The 16,079-nt window shown below is 53.1% G+C and overlaps 1 protein-coding gene across 1 annotated transcript in view; it reads left to right on the top strand.

Annotated features, from left to right (window-relative positions):
* CAPN11 (calpain 11) overlaps positions 1-16,079 on the top strand; it is a 30,808-nt gene that overhangs the window by 1,486 nt on the left and 13,243 nt on the right. The window contains exons 2-15 of the mRNA XM_075338964.1: positions 5,652-5,725; positions 11,102-11,355; positions 11,612-11,681; positions 12,199-12,317; positions 12,421-12,554; positions 12,720-12,888; positions 13,355-13,438; positions 13,553-13,638; positions 13,892-13,966; positions 14,213-14,373; positions 14,475-14,644; positions 14,766-14,777; positions 15,287-15,498; positions 15,818-15,857. Of these exons, the coding sequence (XP_075195079.1) occupies positions 5,707-5,725; positions 11,102-11,355; positions 11,612-11,681; positions 12,199-12,317; positions 12,421-12,554; positions 12,720-12,888; positions 13,355-13,438; positions 13,553-13,638; positions 13,892-13,966; positions 14,213-14,373; positions 14,475-14,644; positions 14,766-14,777; positions 15,287-15,498; positions 15,818-15,857 (1,605 nt within the window). The 5' untranslated portion in view covers positions 5,652-5,706. The remainder of the gene's footprint in view (positions 1-5,651; positions 5,726-11,101; positions 11,356-11,611; positions 11,682-12,198; positions 12,318-12,420; positions 12,555-12,719; positions 12,889-13,354; positions 13,439-13,552; positions 13,639-13,891; positions 13,967-14,212; positions 14,374-14,474; positions 14,645-14,765; positions 14,778-15,286; positions 15,499-15,817; positions 15,858-16,079) is intronic.

The following is a 16,079-nucleotide window of genomic DNA, read 5'->3' as shown; positions in this document are numbered from 1 at the left end:
AGTCCTTCTGTGCAATGCAGGGTGGGTGTGCTGTCATCGTGCTCAGTCCTTCTGTGCAATGCAGGGTGGGTGTGCTGTCATTGTGCTCAGTCCTTCTGTGCAATGCAGGGAGGGTGTGCTGTCATTGTGCTCAGTCCTTCTGTGCAATGCAGGGTGGGTGTGCTGTCACCGTGCTCAGTCCTTCTGTGCAATGCAGGGTGGGTGTGCTGTCACCGTGCTCAGTCCTTCTGTGCAATGCAGGGTGGGTGTGCTGTCATCGTGCTCAGTCCTTCTGTACAATGCAGGGTGGGTGTGCTGTCATCGTGCTCAGTCCTTCTGTACAATGCAGGGTGGGTGTGCTGTCATCGTGCTCAGTCCTTCTGTACAATGCAGGGTGGGTGTGCTGTCATCGTGCTCAGTCCTTCTGTACAATGCAGGGTGGGTGTGCTGTCATCGTGCTCAGTCCTTCTGTACAATGCAGGGTGGGTGTGCTGTCATCGTGCTCAGTCCTTCTGTACAATGCAGGGTGGGTGTGCTGTCATCGTGCTCAGTCCTTCTGTACAATGCAGGGTGGGTGTGCTGTCATCGTGCTCAGTCCTTCTGTGCAATGCAGGGAGGGTGTGCTGTCATTGTGCTCAGTCCTTCTGTGCAATGCAGGGTGGGTGTGCTGTCATCGTGCTCAGTCCTTCTGTACAATGCAGGGTGGGTGTGCTGTCATCGTGCTCAGTCCTTCTGTGCAATGCAGGGTGGGTGTGCTGTCATCGTGCTCAGTCCTTCTGTGCAATGCAGGGTGGGTGTGCTGTCATTGTGCTCAGTCCTTCTGTGCAATGCAGGGTGGGTGTGCTGTCATCGTGCTCAGTCCTTCTGTGCAATGCAGGGTGGGTGTGCTGTCATCGTGCTCAGTCCTTCTGTGCAATGCAGGGTGGGTGTGCTGTCATCGTGCTCAGTCCTTCTGTGCAATGCAGGGTGGGTGTGCTGTCATCGTGCTCAGTCCTTCTGTGCAATGCAGGGTGGGTGTGCTGTCATCGTGCTCAGTCCTTCTGTGCAATGCAGGGTGGGTGTGCTGTCATCGTGCTCAGTCCTTCTGTGCAATGCAGGGTGGGTGTGCTGTCATTGTGCTCAGTCCTTCTGTGCAATGCAGGGTGGGTGTGCTGTCATTGTGCTCAGTCCTTCTGTGCAATGCAGGGTGGGTGTGCTGTCATTGTGCTCAGTCCTTCTGTACAATGCAGGGTGGGTGTGCTGTCATTGTGCTCAGTCCTTCTGTACAATGCAGGGAGGGTGTGCTGCCATCGTGCTCAGTCCTTCTGTGCAATGCAGGGTGGGTGTGCTGTCATTGTGCGCAGTCCTTCTGTGGAGTGCAGGGTGGGTGTGCTGTTGGTGATCTGTTTCTGTGGGAGCAGTTGATGGGGTAGGGGGGGGAAGGGGGTCTCAGCACTCTGCTGGCTGCCGCTCCTGTCTGCTCTCTACCTGCGGCCGGTGAGGAAGGGTCTCATCACTCTGCTGGCCTCCGCTCCTGTCTGCTCTCTACCTGCGGCCGGTGAGGAAGGGTCTCATCACTCTGCTGGCCGCCGCTCCTGTCTGCTCTCTACCTGCGGCCGGTGAGGAAGGGTCTCATCACTCTGCTGGCCGCCGCTCCTGTCTGCTCTCTACCTGCGGCCGGTGAGGAAGGGTCTCATCACTCTGCTGGCCGCCGCTCCTGTCTGCTCTCTACCTGCGGCCGGTGAGGAAGGGTCTCATCACTCTGCTGGCCGCCGCTCCTGTCTGCTCTCTACCTGCGGCCGGTGAGGAAGGGTCTCATCACTCTGCTGGCCGCCGCTCCTGTCTGCTCTCTACCTGCGGCCGGTGAGGAAGGGTCTCATCACTCTGCTGGCCGCCGCTCCTGACCGTGTTGTACTCGGATGACGCAGTTCGTGCATCGATTATATCCGTTATAAGGGGGGTTTGTTGCAATGTGTCGGTGCAGTCACCAGTCTTGGATGTGTTCAGTCTGTACCAATACACTGCAGCAAACCCCCAGCCGTGAGCAGCAGCCTCTGATGGATCCACACATGGAGCTCAGATATTCAGGGAATGTCAGAAATGTCGGCAGTTTTTGCAACAACTTTGTGGAGGCCACAGCCGCCATCTTGTCTCCTCCGCGGCCGGTATATACCGTGCTGAGGCGGCCGGGGCCTGTTCACACCGCGCATCGTACTGACATAAAATGTATCTACACAGACGCGGGCGCTCGTATCTACATAGGATATAACGGGGGAAGCGGGAGACACTGCGCAGCGTCATCCATCACTTACAGGAGATGAAAAATCCAATCTGTTCTGATAACATCGCGGTCTGTGGCCGTCATATGCAAATGAGCTGCCGTCCTTAGTGTCCAGTGACTTTGTCTATTTGGGAAGAACCAGTGGGGGGCAGCACTGCGCATCCCCAGAAGATCCCCCTCCCCACAGTGAGGCCTGGTGGGGGCAGCACTGGGCATCTCCAGAAAATCCCCCTCCCCACAGTGAGGCCTGGTGGGGGCAGCACTGGGCATCTCCAGAAAATCCCCCTCCTCACAGTGAGGCCTGGTTGGGGGCAGCACTGGGCATCTCCAGAAAATCCCCCTCCCCACAGTGAGGCCTGGTGGGAGGCAGCACTGCGCATCCCCAGAAGATTCTCCCCCCACCCCCCCACAGTTAGGTCTGGTGGGGGGCAGCACTGCGCATCCCCAGAATATCCCCCTCCCCACAGTGAGGTTTGGTGGGTGGCAGCACCGCGCATCCCCAGGAGATCCACCTCCCACAGTTAGGCCTGGTGGGTGGCAGCACTGCACATCCCCCAGGAGATCCACCTCCCACAGTTAGGCCTGGTGGGTGGCAGCACTGCACATCCCCCAGGAGATCCACCTCCCACAGTTAGGCCTGGTGGGTGGCAGCACTGCACATCCCCAGGAGATCCCCCTCCCCACAGTGAGGCCTGGTGGGGGGCAGCACTGCACATCCTCAGAAGATTCCCCTCTCAGAAGATTCCCCTCCCCACAGTGAGGCCTGGTGGGGGCAGCGTCAGGCTCTGGTTTTCGGCAGCTAGAGTTGGGGCTTTAGTCGAGGGGGGAAATTAGGAACAATTCAAAATATCAGTAAATTTTACATCAAAACCTTCCGGCCTCTGCTGAAAAGATGAAGAGGAATTTCACCGTTATCAAGACCAGGCCCCTGCGCCACCTCCAGATCTGCAGAAGAACGGCTTCTCCAGAGGAGATGGAGGTCTGCACCGGCCGAGTGCAAGGAGAGGTCTGTGGAGACCTGGAGAGGGCGCTGTGCACAGGAGACCCCGCAGTCTGACAGAGGGGCTACTGCAGAGGGGAGGGGGCTACCGCAGAGGGGAGGGGGCTACCGCAGAGGGGAGGGGGCTACCGCAGAGGGGAGGGGGCTACCGCAGAGGGGAGGGGGCTGACCATTGCAGATGTGATGGACCCCAACCCTACAAGACCGAATGCGTAAAACTCACAGGGGACTTCACCACAGTATTAATGTATGGGTGTGCAGATTTATGCAATCACATTATCTTAACTTTTTGAGGAAAAAGAAAACGATTCAGTTTCTCAATATATTTGTGCAGATTATGGGCGACATTAAGGGGCGGGGCTCTGACAAGGATTCTACTTAGTAGGATTAGTTTTATTTTAACAGGGGCGTGTAGACTTCTTCTACCCGCCGTAGGAGCAGGATTATACGGCTGACAACCTCTTCTGCACCCGCGCTTCCTGCATGATTCTAACCTAATGGGTTGTAGTGCCATTAGATTGCCAGCTCCTGTGGTCAAGGCAGGGTGAGCCATGTGAGACCTTGCGGTAAATGTGTGGATCTGGAGGCCTCCTCGGGAAGCCTGTGGATCTGGAGGCCTCCTCGGGGAGCGTGTGGATCTGGAGGCCGCCTCGGGGAGCCTGTGGATCTGGAGGTCTCCTCGGGGAGCCTGCGGATCTGGAGGCCTCCTCGGGGAGCCTGCGGATCTGGAGGCCTCCTCGGGGAGCCTGCGGATCTGGAGGCCTCCTCGGGGAGCCTGCGGATCTGGAGGCCTCCTCGGGGAGCCTGCGGATCTGGAGGCCTCCTCGGGGAGCCTGCGGATCTGGAGGCCTCCTCGGGGAGCCTGCGGATCTGGAGGCCTCCTCGGGGAGCCTGCGGATCTGGAGGCCTCCTCGGGGAGCCTGCGGATCTGGAGGCCGCCTCGGGGAGCCTGCGGATCTGGAGGCCGCCTCGGGGAGCCTGCGGATCTGGAGGCCGCCTCGGGGAGCCTGCGGCTCTGGAGGCCGCCTCGGGGAGCCTGCGGCTCTGGAGGCCGCCTCGGGGAGCCTGCGGCTCTGGAGGCCGCCTCGGGGAGCCTGCGGCTCTGGAGGCCGCCTCGGGGAGCCTGCGGCTCTGGAGGCCGCCTCGGGGAGCCTGCGGCTCTGGAGGCCGCCTCGGGGAGCGGACATTGTTATCAGAAGGAAATCCGCACTGTAAATATTTAGGTGCTGGAAGGGATGACACAAAAACCACAATGAATGTGAAGTTAAATCTAACCTCTGCCTACTACTCCCATCATCCTTATACAGGGAGATGTCCGCTCCACCACTGGGATATGGAAAGATGACTGAACATACAAGCGCCTATTGCAGGGAAATGTACCGACCCCACGTTTAGGACCCCACCTTATACACCCACGTTCCTCCTTCTGAGGTCCGTGTATTCTGTGATGGTAGATCTGATGGTCTACTCCGTACTGGACCACACTTCCTACATATGTGCAGGACCTTTTTAAGGTCTCCTGTGAAAGTTTGTGTTCCTGGGCTAATGTAGGACCCCATTGCGGTCCCTTAGGTTTTTACGCGTCCCAGCATCTTGTCTTCCTGGTTTTGGAGACATTGGTAGAGGTGGTTGTAGCTTCCATGTAATGAGGTCTCTATACTGACCCCGGATGATGTATAGGAGGTCTCTATACTGACCCCGGATGATGTATAGGAGGTCTCTATACTGACCCCGGATGATGTATAGGAGGTCTCTATACTGACCCCGGATGATGTATAGGAGGTCTCTATACTGACCCCGGATGATGTATAGGAGGTCTCTATACTGACCCCGGATGATGTATAGGAGGTCTCTATACTGACCCCGGATGATGTATAGGAGGTCTCTATACTGACCCCGGATGATGTATAGGAGGTCTCTATACTGACCCCGGATGATGTATAGGAGGTCACAGTTGGTTAATTTTTGGTAATTCTAGTTTATTTAGTTTTTACTGAATTTGAGTTGCGGCTGCTTCTTTCACAGGTTCATCTGTGGGACCTTCTATCACATTAGATCTAGCATGGCTCTACCCTCTAAACCTCAGTCCCGTCAGGGTGGTCCAGAGACCGCGGTGACCTGTGATAGCCATAATTTAGCCAGTGGGCGCCGTTGCTCTGCGACCTCTTCTGCCGGCGGGCGCCGTTGCTCTGCGACCTCTTCTGCCGGCGGGCGCCGTTGCTCTGCGACCTCTTCTGCCGGCGGGCGCCGTTGCTCTGCAACCTTTTCTGCCGGCGGGCGCCGTTGCTCTGCGACCTTTTCTGCCGGCGGGCGCCGTTGCTCTGCGACCTTTTCTGCCGGCGGGCGCCGTTGCTCTGCGACCTTTTGTTTTTCTCACCATCTTTCCTTTTTCTTTATCCCGCTTACCTGCAGTCATCACCTCGGCGGCTCCGGCTCTCGCACGCACCGCTGCTCGGAGTGAGCGTTCATGGCGGCCTTTGGCTCAGGTATGTAGCTGCAGATCTGCCCTCGGAGCGGCCGGTGTCTGGTGGAGGAACGCTAACCGTGCAGTGGATAGAGCTGCCCCTTAGGGTTGTAATAATCCCCCTATTTAAGAAGTAATCACCCTTGCACTGATCTGCTGCCTTGCATAGGACTGCAGGTTCTGAGTGAGAGGAGCAGTGTAAATATTGACATATTTAGTGGCCGGATGATGGCGGGGTCCTGTCTTCCAAGCCGGAGGATTCTGGGTAATGCCTGCCCCCCGTTTGTGAGAAGGGTCCTCTGGGAGGAGATCCCGAAAATCTCCAAAACGCAGCATAATGTCATACACCCAAACTATAGAGTGCGGCGCCCCCTGCAGGGCACAGGGTGATGTCACAGCGTGGTGACGTCATCGGCTCCACACCAGGCGGATTATTACAGATGTCACAGCCGCAGGCGCTGCCTCACTGACTGCCGGGATCTGGCTCCAGATCAACGCTGACTCAGGGCCGAGCGAGGGGAGGGGGCCCCGGGCACTGAGCGTTATCTGGGAACACAGGCGGGAAGAAGACTATTCCACCACTGCCCTCTGCAGAGCATCGCTCCCCACCTCCTGCAGATTATTCCACCACTGCCCTCTGCAGAGCATCGCTCCCCACCTCCTGCAGATTATTCCACCACTGCCCTCTGCAGAGCATCGCTCCCCACCTCCTGCAGGTTATTCCACCACTGCCCTCTGCAGAGCATCGCTCCCCACCTCCTGCATGTTTTCCACCACTGCCCTCTGCAGAGCATCGCTCCCCACCTCCTGCAGACTATTCCACCACTGCCCTCTGCAGAGCATCGCTCCCCACCTCCTGCAGATTATTCCACCACTGCCCTCTGCAGAGCATCGCTCCCCACCTCCTGCAGGTTATTCCACCACTGCCTTCTGCAGAGCATCGCTCCCCACCTCCTGCAGATTATTCCACCACTGCCCTCTGCAGAGCATCGCTCCCCACCTCCTGCAGGTTATTCCACCACTGCCCTCTGCAGAGCATTGGTCTCCACCTCCTGCAGGTTATTCCACCACTGCCCTCTGCAGAGCATCGCTCCCCACCTCCTGCAGATTATTCCACCACTGCCCTCTGCAGAGCATCGCTCCCCACCTCCTGCAGATTATTCCACCACTGCCCTCTGCAGAGCATCGCTCCCCCACCTCCTGACAGATACACTGCCTTGTGAAAGTATTCACCCCCCCTTGAATTTTTCATCCTTTTCCCACATTTCCGGCTTCAAACATAAAGATAAAATGTGAATGTTCTGGTGAAGAATCTACAAGTGACACAATTGTGAAGAGGAAGGAAATTTATTGCTTATTTTACACTTTTATAAAAAATAAATAACTGTAAATTGGGGCGTGCAAAATTATTCATCCCCTGTAAGTGAATCCTTTGTAGCGCCCCCTTTTGCTGCGATTACAGCACAAGTCTCTTGGGGTATGTGTCTATCAGTTTTGCACATGGAGAGGTGAAATTCTCGCCCATTCTTCCTTTGTAAACAGCTGGAGCTGAGTGAGGTTGGATGGAGGCGTTTGTGAACAGCAGTTTTCAGCTCTTTCCACAGGTTCTCAATTGGGTTCAGGTCTGGACTGTGACTTGGCCATTCTAACACCTGGATACGGTTATTTGTGAACCATTCCATTGTAGATTTTGCTTTATGTTTGGGATCATTGTCTTGTTGGAAGACAAATCTCCGTCCCAGTCTCAGGTCTTTTACAGACTCCAACAGGTTTTCTTCAAGAATGGTCCTGTATTTGGCTCCATCCATCTTCCCATCAATTTTAACCATCTTCCCTGTCCCTGCTGAAGAAAATCAGTCCCAAGCCATGATGCTGCCACCACCATGTTTGACAGTGGGGATGGTGTGTTCAGGGTGATGCGCTGTGTTGCTTTTATCGTTTGGTATTGTGCCCACATAGTGTGATTTTGGTTTCATCTGAGCAGAGCACTTCTTCCACATGTTTGGTGTCTCCAGGTGGCTTGTGGGAAACTTTACACAACACTTTTTCTGGATATCTTTGAGAAATGGCTTCTTCTAGCCACTCTTCCATAAAGGCCAGATTTGTGCAGTGTAGACTGATTGTTGTGCTATGGACAGACTCTCCCACCTCAGCTGTAGATCTCTGCAGATCATCCAGAGGGATCATGGGCCTCTTGGCTGCGTCTCTGATCAGTCTTCTCCTTGTGTGAGATGATAGTTTGGATGGACGGCCGGGTCTTGGTAGATTTGCAGGGGTATGATACTCCTTCCATTGCAATATGATCGCTTGCACAGGGCTCCTTGGGATGTGTAAAGTTGTGGAAATCTTTTTGTAACCAAATCCGGCTTTACACTTCTCCACAACAGTATCCTGGACCTGCCTGTTGTGTTCCTTGGTCTTCATGATGCTCTCTGCGCTTTACACAGAACATGAGACTATCACAGAGCAGGGGCATTATACGGAGACTTGATTACACACAGGGGCTTATATTTATCATCATCAGTCATTTAGGACAGCATTGCATCATTCAGAGATCATCAATCACCTTCTGGAGGGAGTTTCTGCACTGACAGTAAAGGGGGTGAATAATATTTCATGCCACAATTTTCAGTTATTTATTTTTTATAAAAGTTTAAAATAAGCAATAAATTTCCTTCCTCTTCACAATTGTGTCACTTGTTGTTGATTCTTCACCAGAACATTAACATTTTATCTTTGTTTGAAGCCTGAAATGTGGGAAAAGGCTGAAAAATTCAAGGGGCCGAATACTTTCGCAAGGCACTGTACATAGTGATATATACTGCAGATTTTTGCACCACTCCCCTCTGCAGAGCGTTGCTCCGTGTTCTGCAGACTATTCCGCCTCTGGCGTTTCTCACCCTCCCGTGGACACGTGGTCTGTATTTTCGGAGGGAGGTGCGGTGATGCTGAGTAAATATTCTCTATTATCTGCGGTCCGGGCGGGGGAGGGGCGGCCACAATCTCCAACCCCAACTGTAAACTAGTTCTGCGGCTGTGTAAAATGATCCGGGATCCCTGATCTCCAGACGTCGTCCCTCAGAACAGATCACCAGCCTGACCTTTATCTAATTTTATTATTATAAAAATGATCTAATTGGAAATTGATGGCGGTGAAAAATCTGACAACAATAGAGACGGGAAAAGAGTCTGGGGAAGAGCAAAAGGGTAACAATGATCTGCACTTGTAACTTCCCGGCTCCATATCTCTCCAGCTCTGAGCCTGAGACGTCTTCATCTTATAGATAATGATCTCGGCTTCTCATACAGAAATGTGATATTCAGCACATGATCAGATCTGCGATTCTCGTCAGTCACTGCATTGTTACCGTTTTGCTCCTTTTCTTCCTGTACACTACAAATCACAACCTGTTCTCACATTCCCTAATAGCTCAGTGTTATTAGGTTGTTCCCAGGTGAAAGTCACTGGTTGGAATAGAGGAGCCGCCATGAAAATGATTTCCCAAGAAAAGAGAAACGTCATCGTCATCATCCAGCTCATCATCATCATCATCATCATCTCAATACAAAGAGAACCATATAGACTATTGCCAGGTACGACCAGGACACACTTGAGATGGACAGTGACCAACTGGAAGCTGTAAAGAACTTCACCCTTCTCAGATCAATGATCACTCAAGATGCAGCAACGACACTGGACATCAAAAGGAGAATAGCTATGGGCAAATCAACAATGAAGTCACTGGAGAAGATCCTCAAATCCAGGAACATGTCACTGGTGATGAAGACACAAGTTGTACATAGTTTGGTCTCGGCTCTTACATAGTCTGGTCTTCACTTTGGTCATATATGGATGTGAAACTTTGACCATAAAGGAATACGACAAGAGAATAATAATTGCCTTCAAAATGTGGAGCGGTAGAAGGTTATTTAATTCCATGGATGGTAAGAAGAACAAACAAATCAAGCCAGACTTGTCACTGGATGCAAAGATCACCAAGCTACGACTCGTCTACACATCACATGAAGATCAATCACTGGAAAAGGACATCATGGCTGGAAAAATAGAAGGAACAAGGTGACGAGGAAGACCAGTAACCCATGGCTCAAGATTGAGCTGAAGGGTGTTTAAATATTTTTTTATTTTTTAGGAGCCAAACCGTAACAATGCAGTGACAGACTAGAATCTGCAGAACTAATCGTCTGCTGAATCTCACCTTCTGTATGAGAAGCCGAGATCATTATCTATAAAATGAAGACATCTCACGCTCAGAGCTGTAGATGATGGGGAGATATGGAGCTGGAAAGGCAAAGGTGCAAAACATTGTTACCCTTTTGCTCATCAGTAGAAGATGAGCGGATGCTGCACAGTGGTGGACATGGCCTGACCACAGTTTTTTGGGGGGGGATTTGGGGTTGTAGTTATAAGCTCTGTGATGTCATCAGTCATTATACGCCTTCCTGTGTTCGGCCCCTGAGGAGCTCTGGTGACGTCACTGGCAGAGGCCGCGCTCCACCCCCGAGTCTCCTGGTATCTTCAGTGTCTCAGATGTGAATGGAGCAGTAGGGAGTGTCCGGGTCCTGGCGGTCAGTGGGGTCTCGCCTGCCTATCTAGGCTCCAGCAGCACAGTAATCGCCTTCACAACAGGCTGTGACCGAAGATAGATTTATTCATGGGTAAAAACGGCCATCATACGTGGGTGTCCCAGGCTATAGGTGGTGTTCCGGCTCAAAATGCATCCTGGTGTCCGGTAATGGTGGCTGGAAGAGAAGTAAAAAGCTTCACTACCTACAGGCAGGACCGATTTGTGTACAGTGGCTCCTCGGCCCTCTGCTGCTCCTCTGCCCTCCCACGCGGCTCCTATCCTACCCTGCAGCTCCTTTGCCCACTCCTCTGCTACTCCCCCGCGGCTCCTCTGCCCTCCCCCGCAGCTCCTTGGCCCACTCCTCTGCTCCTCCCCCGCGGCTCCTCTGCCCTACCTCGCAGCTTTGCGGGCCACCCCCTGCTCGGCTGCTCCTCCCCCGCAGCTCCTCGGCCCACTCCTCTGCCCTCCCCCGCGGCTCCTCTGCCCTCTCTGCTGCTCCTCGGCCTACCCCAGCGCACAGATTGCTAACGACCTGGGAGTTCCTAGACAGCCTCTAATAATAAGACAGGTTTTTGGGTTTTTTTGTGTCCATTACTTATTTTGACGCTGAAGAAACTTCTCCATCTCCTTCTTCTTCTTCTCATCGTTGTCCAGTTTTCAGCAGCCGGCATCTCCTGAGTTCTGGGCTGTAGACTCCGATCATTGATGATCACAATGCTGCTGCCACCTCTGGGCCTGCCCTTAACCCCCGACGCACCTGGGCTCATACTGCTTACTCAATGTGCCTCCCGTTTCTCACAATTTTTTTGCAACAGGGAAGATGATGCCGTTTGGGGGGATCGCATCAAGGCTGAAGATCGATCGTCTGAAGGCGTCCGGTGTGGGGTCTCATGACTGCGCCGTGAAATACCTGAAGCAGGATTTTGAGACTCTGCGTCAGTCCTGCCTGGAGAATGGGGCGCTGTTTGAGGATCCCCACTTCCCAGCCATCACTTCTTCCATGGGCTTCAAGGAGCTGGGTCCCGGCTCCAGCAAAGTACAAGGGGTTCGATGGAAGCGGCCATCAGTGAGTACCGCTATGGGGTCTGCGATTAGGCCTACTTGTGATGGGTGCAGTGTTGGGGTTCACACTGGAGCATGGGGGGACCCCGTAGGTAATCGGCTCCATGCCACAGACACTGGTAACCCCAGTTGGTTGGGTCGGGGGGGGGGGGGAGGGGGATACTTTAATGTAAATTGTGTCCTCTGAGGAAACTTTCCATCTGAGGGGCTTTTCTTTGGCACCGCATTCTGTAATGTGATGTTGACACCTCTCTCTGTAGGAAATTGTCTCGGATCCACAGTTCATCGTTGGTGGTGCCACCAGAACAGACATCTGTCAGGGGGCCCTGGGTGAGTCTGGTATTTGAACATTTCCCCCCATTGCACTGTAGTAGAGCATGGGCCTGCGTGGGCCGCAGCGTGATGAGGCCCAGGATGTGTCTGGAGTGTAACAATATGCGGCCATCACCCTGGTGCTCAAGTGATTAGCTGCTCATGGGACCTGAAATGACCTATATTGACTCCATAGAGCAGCAGGACAGTGTCTGGGGCCCCGGGCCCTCCCATCCCCCCCCACACTGTGACCTGCATCCAGCAGCAGCGGCTAAATATAGCCAGATCATTACCGGTTAATCCTTAACTACTTCACTGCTGGACGGAATGTCTGACTTCACAGAGATGGGAGGACCAGTGGTATAATATGACCGTTACCACTTCTACACGATCGGCTGGGGGCCCTTATTATCGTAGTGCAGGGGGGTACAAACAAGTAGGGGGCGGCGCGCTTGTGGTGGCTTCTCCAAGGCAGCAGGTTTTTAAGAACGCCTAGCCGTGGTGGCCCTGATGGTCGGGATCTGATTCTTTCCAGGCGATTGCTGGCTCTTGGCTGCTATTGGCTCTCTGACGCTGAACGAGGATCTCCTGCACCGGGTCGTTCCTCATGGGCAGAGCTTCCAGGAAGACTATGCCGGAATTTTCCATTTCCAGGTATAACATAGGAAGGACGTGGCCCCAGCACTGGGCATTCCTGAGGGCATTTGTTTGGTTTTGGTCATGCACTCCTTCCCATGTCTTCGCTGTTTGTCTCCAGATCTGGCAGTTCGGGGAATGGGTGGACGTAGTTATCGATGACCGGCTGCCGGTGAAGGACGGAGAATTGGTCTTTGTTCATTCTGCTGAGTGCTCAGAGTTTTGGAGTGCGCTGCTGGAGAAGGCATACGCCAAGTGAGTAACCGCAGCGCCGCCACCAAGACCGCACATGTGTGCCACGTGATTGTGGGCTCTGAGGCTCCCGCCCTGTGGAACCTCACATATTCACCCTCGGTGCTGGTGATATCATTGGTTATTCCAGTGCATCTGATGGTAGCCCTTATCCTCTCTTTCCTCCAGGCTGAATGGTTCCTATGAGGCCCTCTCTGGCGGCAGCACCACGGAGGGGTTTGAAGACTTTACTGGTGGGGTTGCCATGATGTATGAACTGCGAAAAGCCCCACGTGACCTGGACAAAATCATCAGCCGAGCACTGGCCCGAGGGTCCCTGCTGGGCTGCTCCATTGATGTAAGTAGACACATCCATCATAGACATTCACATACAGCATGAGATGCTCCTGTAATTTCATAACATGCCATTGTTATCTGTTATCAGCCATCTGTGGGCCTATAACTGAGTTTTAGTTCATTAACAACAAAATCCATTCAGGAAAATCTCACCGCAAACCTAAAGACACTGGATTGACAAATGTCTATGGGTAGTAATGCCTCCCCGACCTCTGCCCATGAGGGACAGAGTACTGTCAACTAGTGAGAAAAGGAAATGACACTGTCTCCATGTATGGACTCCGTACTTTTATTAAAGGGTTTCATATAACGTGACCGCATCGCTTGTCTGTGCTCTCATGAGCTCCTATGACTTATCTGTCTATGTTTTAATAGGACTCCGTGTAGCCCCCATAGCGGTACCCTTTTAGTTGTGTTTTGTTTTTTCTTCTGCTTGTGTCTCTATATAACTCCTCTTCTCTTCTTAGATCACCAGTGCCTTTGATATGGAAGCCATTACCTTCAAGAAGTTGGTGAAAGGCCACGCGTATTCTGTAACGGGTCTCAAAGAGGTGGGGACCACAATGGGGTCTTTCTAAAAGCTAATACATGAAAATGCTGGAGCAATGATCTCATAAAAGGTGCATTAGACACAAGGATTTCAATGACATCTCCTCCATCAACAGGTAAATTACCGAGGTCAGGTGGAGAAGCTCATCCGCATTCGCAATCCTTGGGGCCAAGTGGAGTGGACAGGAGCTTGGAGTGATAAGTAAGGAAACTGCTCTGTAAGGGTGTATTCTTCTACCCACAACCGGCTTGTGGCAATGCGTCGTCTCCTGGTCATCCTGCATCTATTTTGGGTGTTCAATCTCTAGAGGACACAATGACCTAATGGTCCACAGTAACCTTGTGTCCCTCTTCTTCATTGACTTCATAAAGCCATGCTGTCCACAACTTCTAAAGATGCCAGGACATGATGACTTGTAGGCTCTCATCAGTTGACCCTTCTTTGTCTTCTTCAGCTCTTCTGAGTGGAACGAGGTTGATCCTTCAGAGCGGGAAGACCTGCGTCTGAAGATGGAGGACGGCGAGTTCTGGTGGGCATTGGAACAACGTTCTTTCCCTGTCATTGGGGTCATAGAAAGGCAGGAGACCCTCTGACCCTGGTAGTAAAGGCACTGGGCCACGTCCAGCTCTAGATACTATGAGAGCAATGGATCACTAGGAGTTGGGATGTTCTTTACTGACCTCTCTGTATCTGCCCTTGTATTATGTCTCCGTAGTCGGCCATCTTTGGTCTTCACCTCACAGTAGCCCTCTTACCCTTCTTTACTGTTCCTCAGGATGTCCTTCCAAGAATTCCTGCGCCAGTTTTCACGACTGGAGATCTGTAATCTCACCCCTGACGCACTATGCTCAGACGAGCTCAGCAAGTGGCACACGACCATGTATGAGGGGACCTGGCGGAGGGGCAGCACGGCCGGGGGTTGCCGGAACAATCCAGGTATGAGCAGCAGAGTGGTGCACGAGCCACACTGATTTTTTTTTTTGTTTGTTTTTGTGGGGGGCACCAGGCACTTACCTCGCTGCTGTCTCTGGTTGCAGCCACCTTTTGGATCAACCCTCAGTTTAAGATCACGCTCCTGGAAGAGGACGACGACCCGGATGATAACGAGCTCGCCTGCAGCTTCATGGTGGCGCTCATGCAGAAAAACCGGCGGCGGGAGAGGAAAGTGGGTGGAGACATGCACACCATCGGCTTCGCGGTGTATGAGGTGAGTCAGGATGGCGGGCGTCTCGTCTGTCCTCAGCGCAGACGTGTGGGAAGGGTCCGCTTTGGGTTTCATGGAGTGTCGTCTTGTCACTCATTCTCGTTTTTCTTCTTGTTTCCTTCAGGTCCCAGATGAGGTACGTGAGACGACATGGCGGGTGATGGATACAATGATGGGTGGTGTAGATGGATATATGGTGGGGATTCAGGATAAGATGTCACCTGGAAGGGGGGGGTAACTGAGAGCGGAGCAAGGGCAGGGGTCCGGCCGCCATCTGTACAGCTGTCCGGCACAGACGCCTGGAGATCATGGGTCCAGGCTGAGGGGAGCCATGTCTCCCTCCTTGTCTGTTTCCCTTCCTTTCTCTTAATGTTTTCTCCCATTCTTTTCTTTCTTCTTCTTCTCTCCTCGCTCCTATTCTTCTTCTCCCCTCGCTCCTATTCTTCTTCTCCCCTCGCTCCTATTCTTCTTCTCTCCTCGCTCCTTTTTTTCTTCTGCTCTCCTCGCTCCTTTTTTTCTTCTGCTCTCCTCGCTCCTTTTTTTCTTCTGCTCTCCTCGCTCCCTTTTTTTCTTCTGCTCTCCTCGCTCCTTTTCCTTCTCTCCTCGCTCCTTTTTCTTGTCTTCTGACGCGTTTCTTCCTCACAGTTTAAGGGCTGCCAGTCCGTTCACCTTAAGAAGGATTTCTTCCTGCGGCACCAGTCCTGCGCCCGCTCTGAGACCTTCATAAACCTGCGGGAAGTGAGTAACCAGATCCGCCTGCCCCCCGGGGAGTATCTCATCGTCCCATCCACCTTCGAGCCGAACAAGGAGGGAGACTTCGTGCTGAGAGTCTTCACGGAAAAACAGTCAGAAACGCAGTGAGTGTGGGAGGAGCCAATCCTGGTGCAGGGCGGAGCCTAATCAGTGCCTTGTCATAATAGACCTCACCACAGCGCGAGATTCACCCAGCGAGGCCACATATAATGCACTGTAATGATATATATCACCTCCAGAGCTGCAATCCCTATTCTGCTGTTTATCATGTCTTATCCTCCAGTCACCTCCAGAGCTGCACTCACTATTCTGCTGTTGCATCCAGAGCTGCAGTCACTCTGCGTATTTTACTGTTGATCACTGCGTGGTGTTTTTGGGGTGTCGGGGGTTGTTTTCGCTCTCACCCCTTTCTTGTCTCCTTAGGGAGCTGGATGAAGAGGTGTCTGCGGATCTGGCAGATCAGGTAGGGCACGGATTGGACGCCGGTGATGTTTTGCTCAGAGGACTGGGGTGGTGGTGACCTCGGCACGGAGGTGGACACATGGCTGTCGCTGCACGTATCCGCGCTGTGATCTCGGCCGTACATGACCCATCCTGGGACGCAGCCACCATTCACAGATAAACATGGTGTAGAAAGTGCATCAGGCAGCATTGGTGACGGGCGGCTCCTCGTGTGTCCAGGATT

The sequence above is a fragment of the Anomaloglossus baeobatrachus genome, chromosome 3, assembly GCF_048569485.1.
Source record: "Anomaloglossus baeobatrachus isolate aAnoBae1 chromosome 3, aAnoBae1.hap1, whole genome shotgun sequence".
NCBI lineage: Eukaryota > Metazoa > Chordata > Amphibia > Anura > Aromobatidae > Anomaloglossus > Anomaloglossus baeobatrachus.
This window is presented reverse-complemented; position numbering and strand designations above follow the sequence as displayed.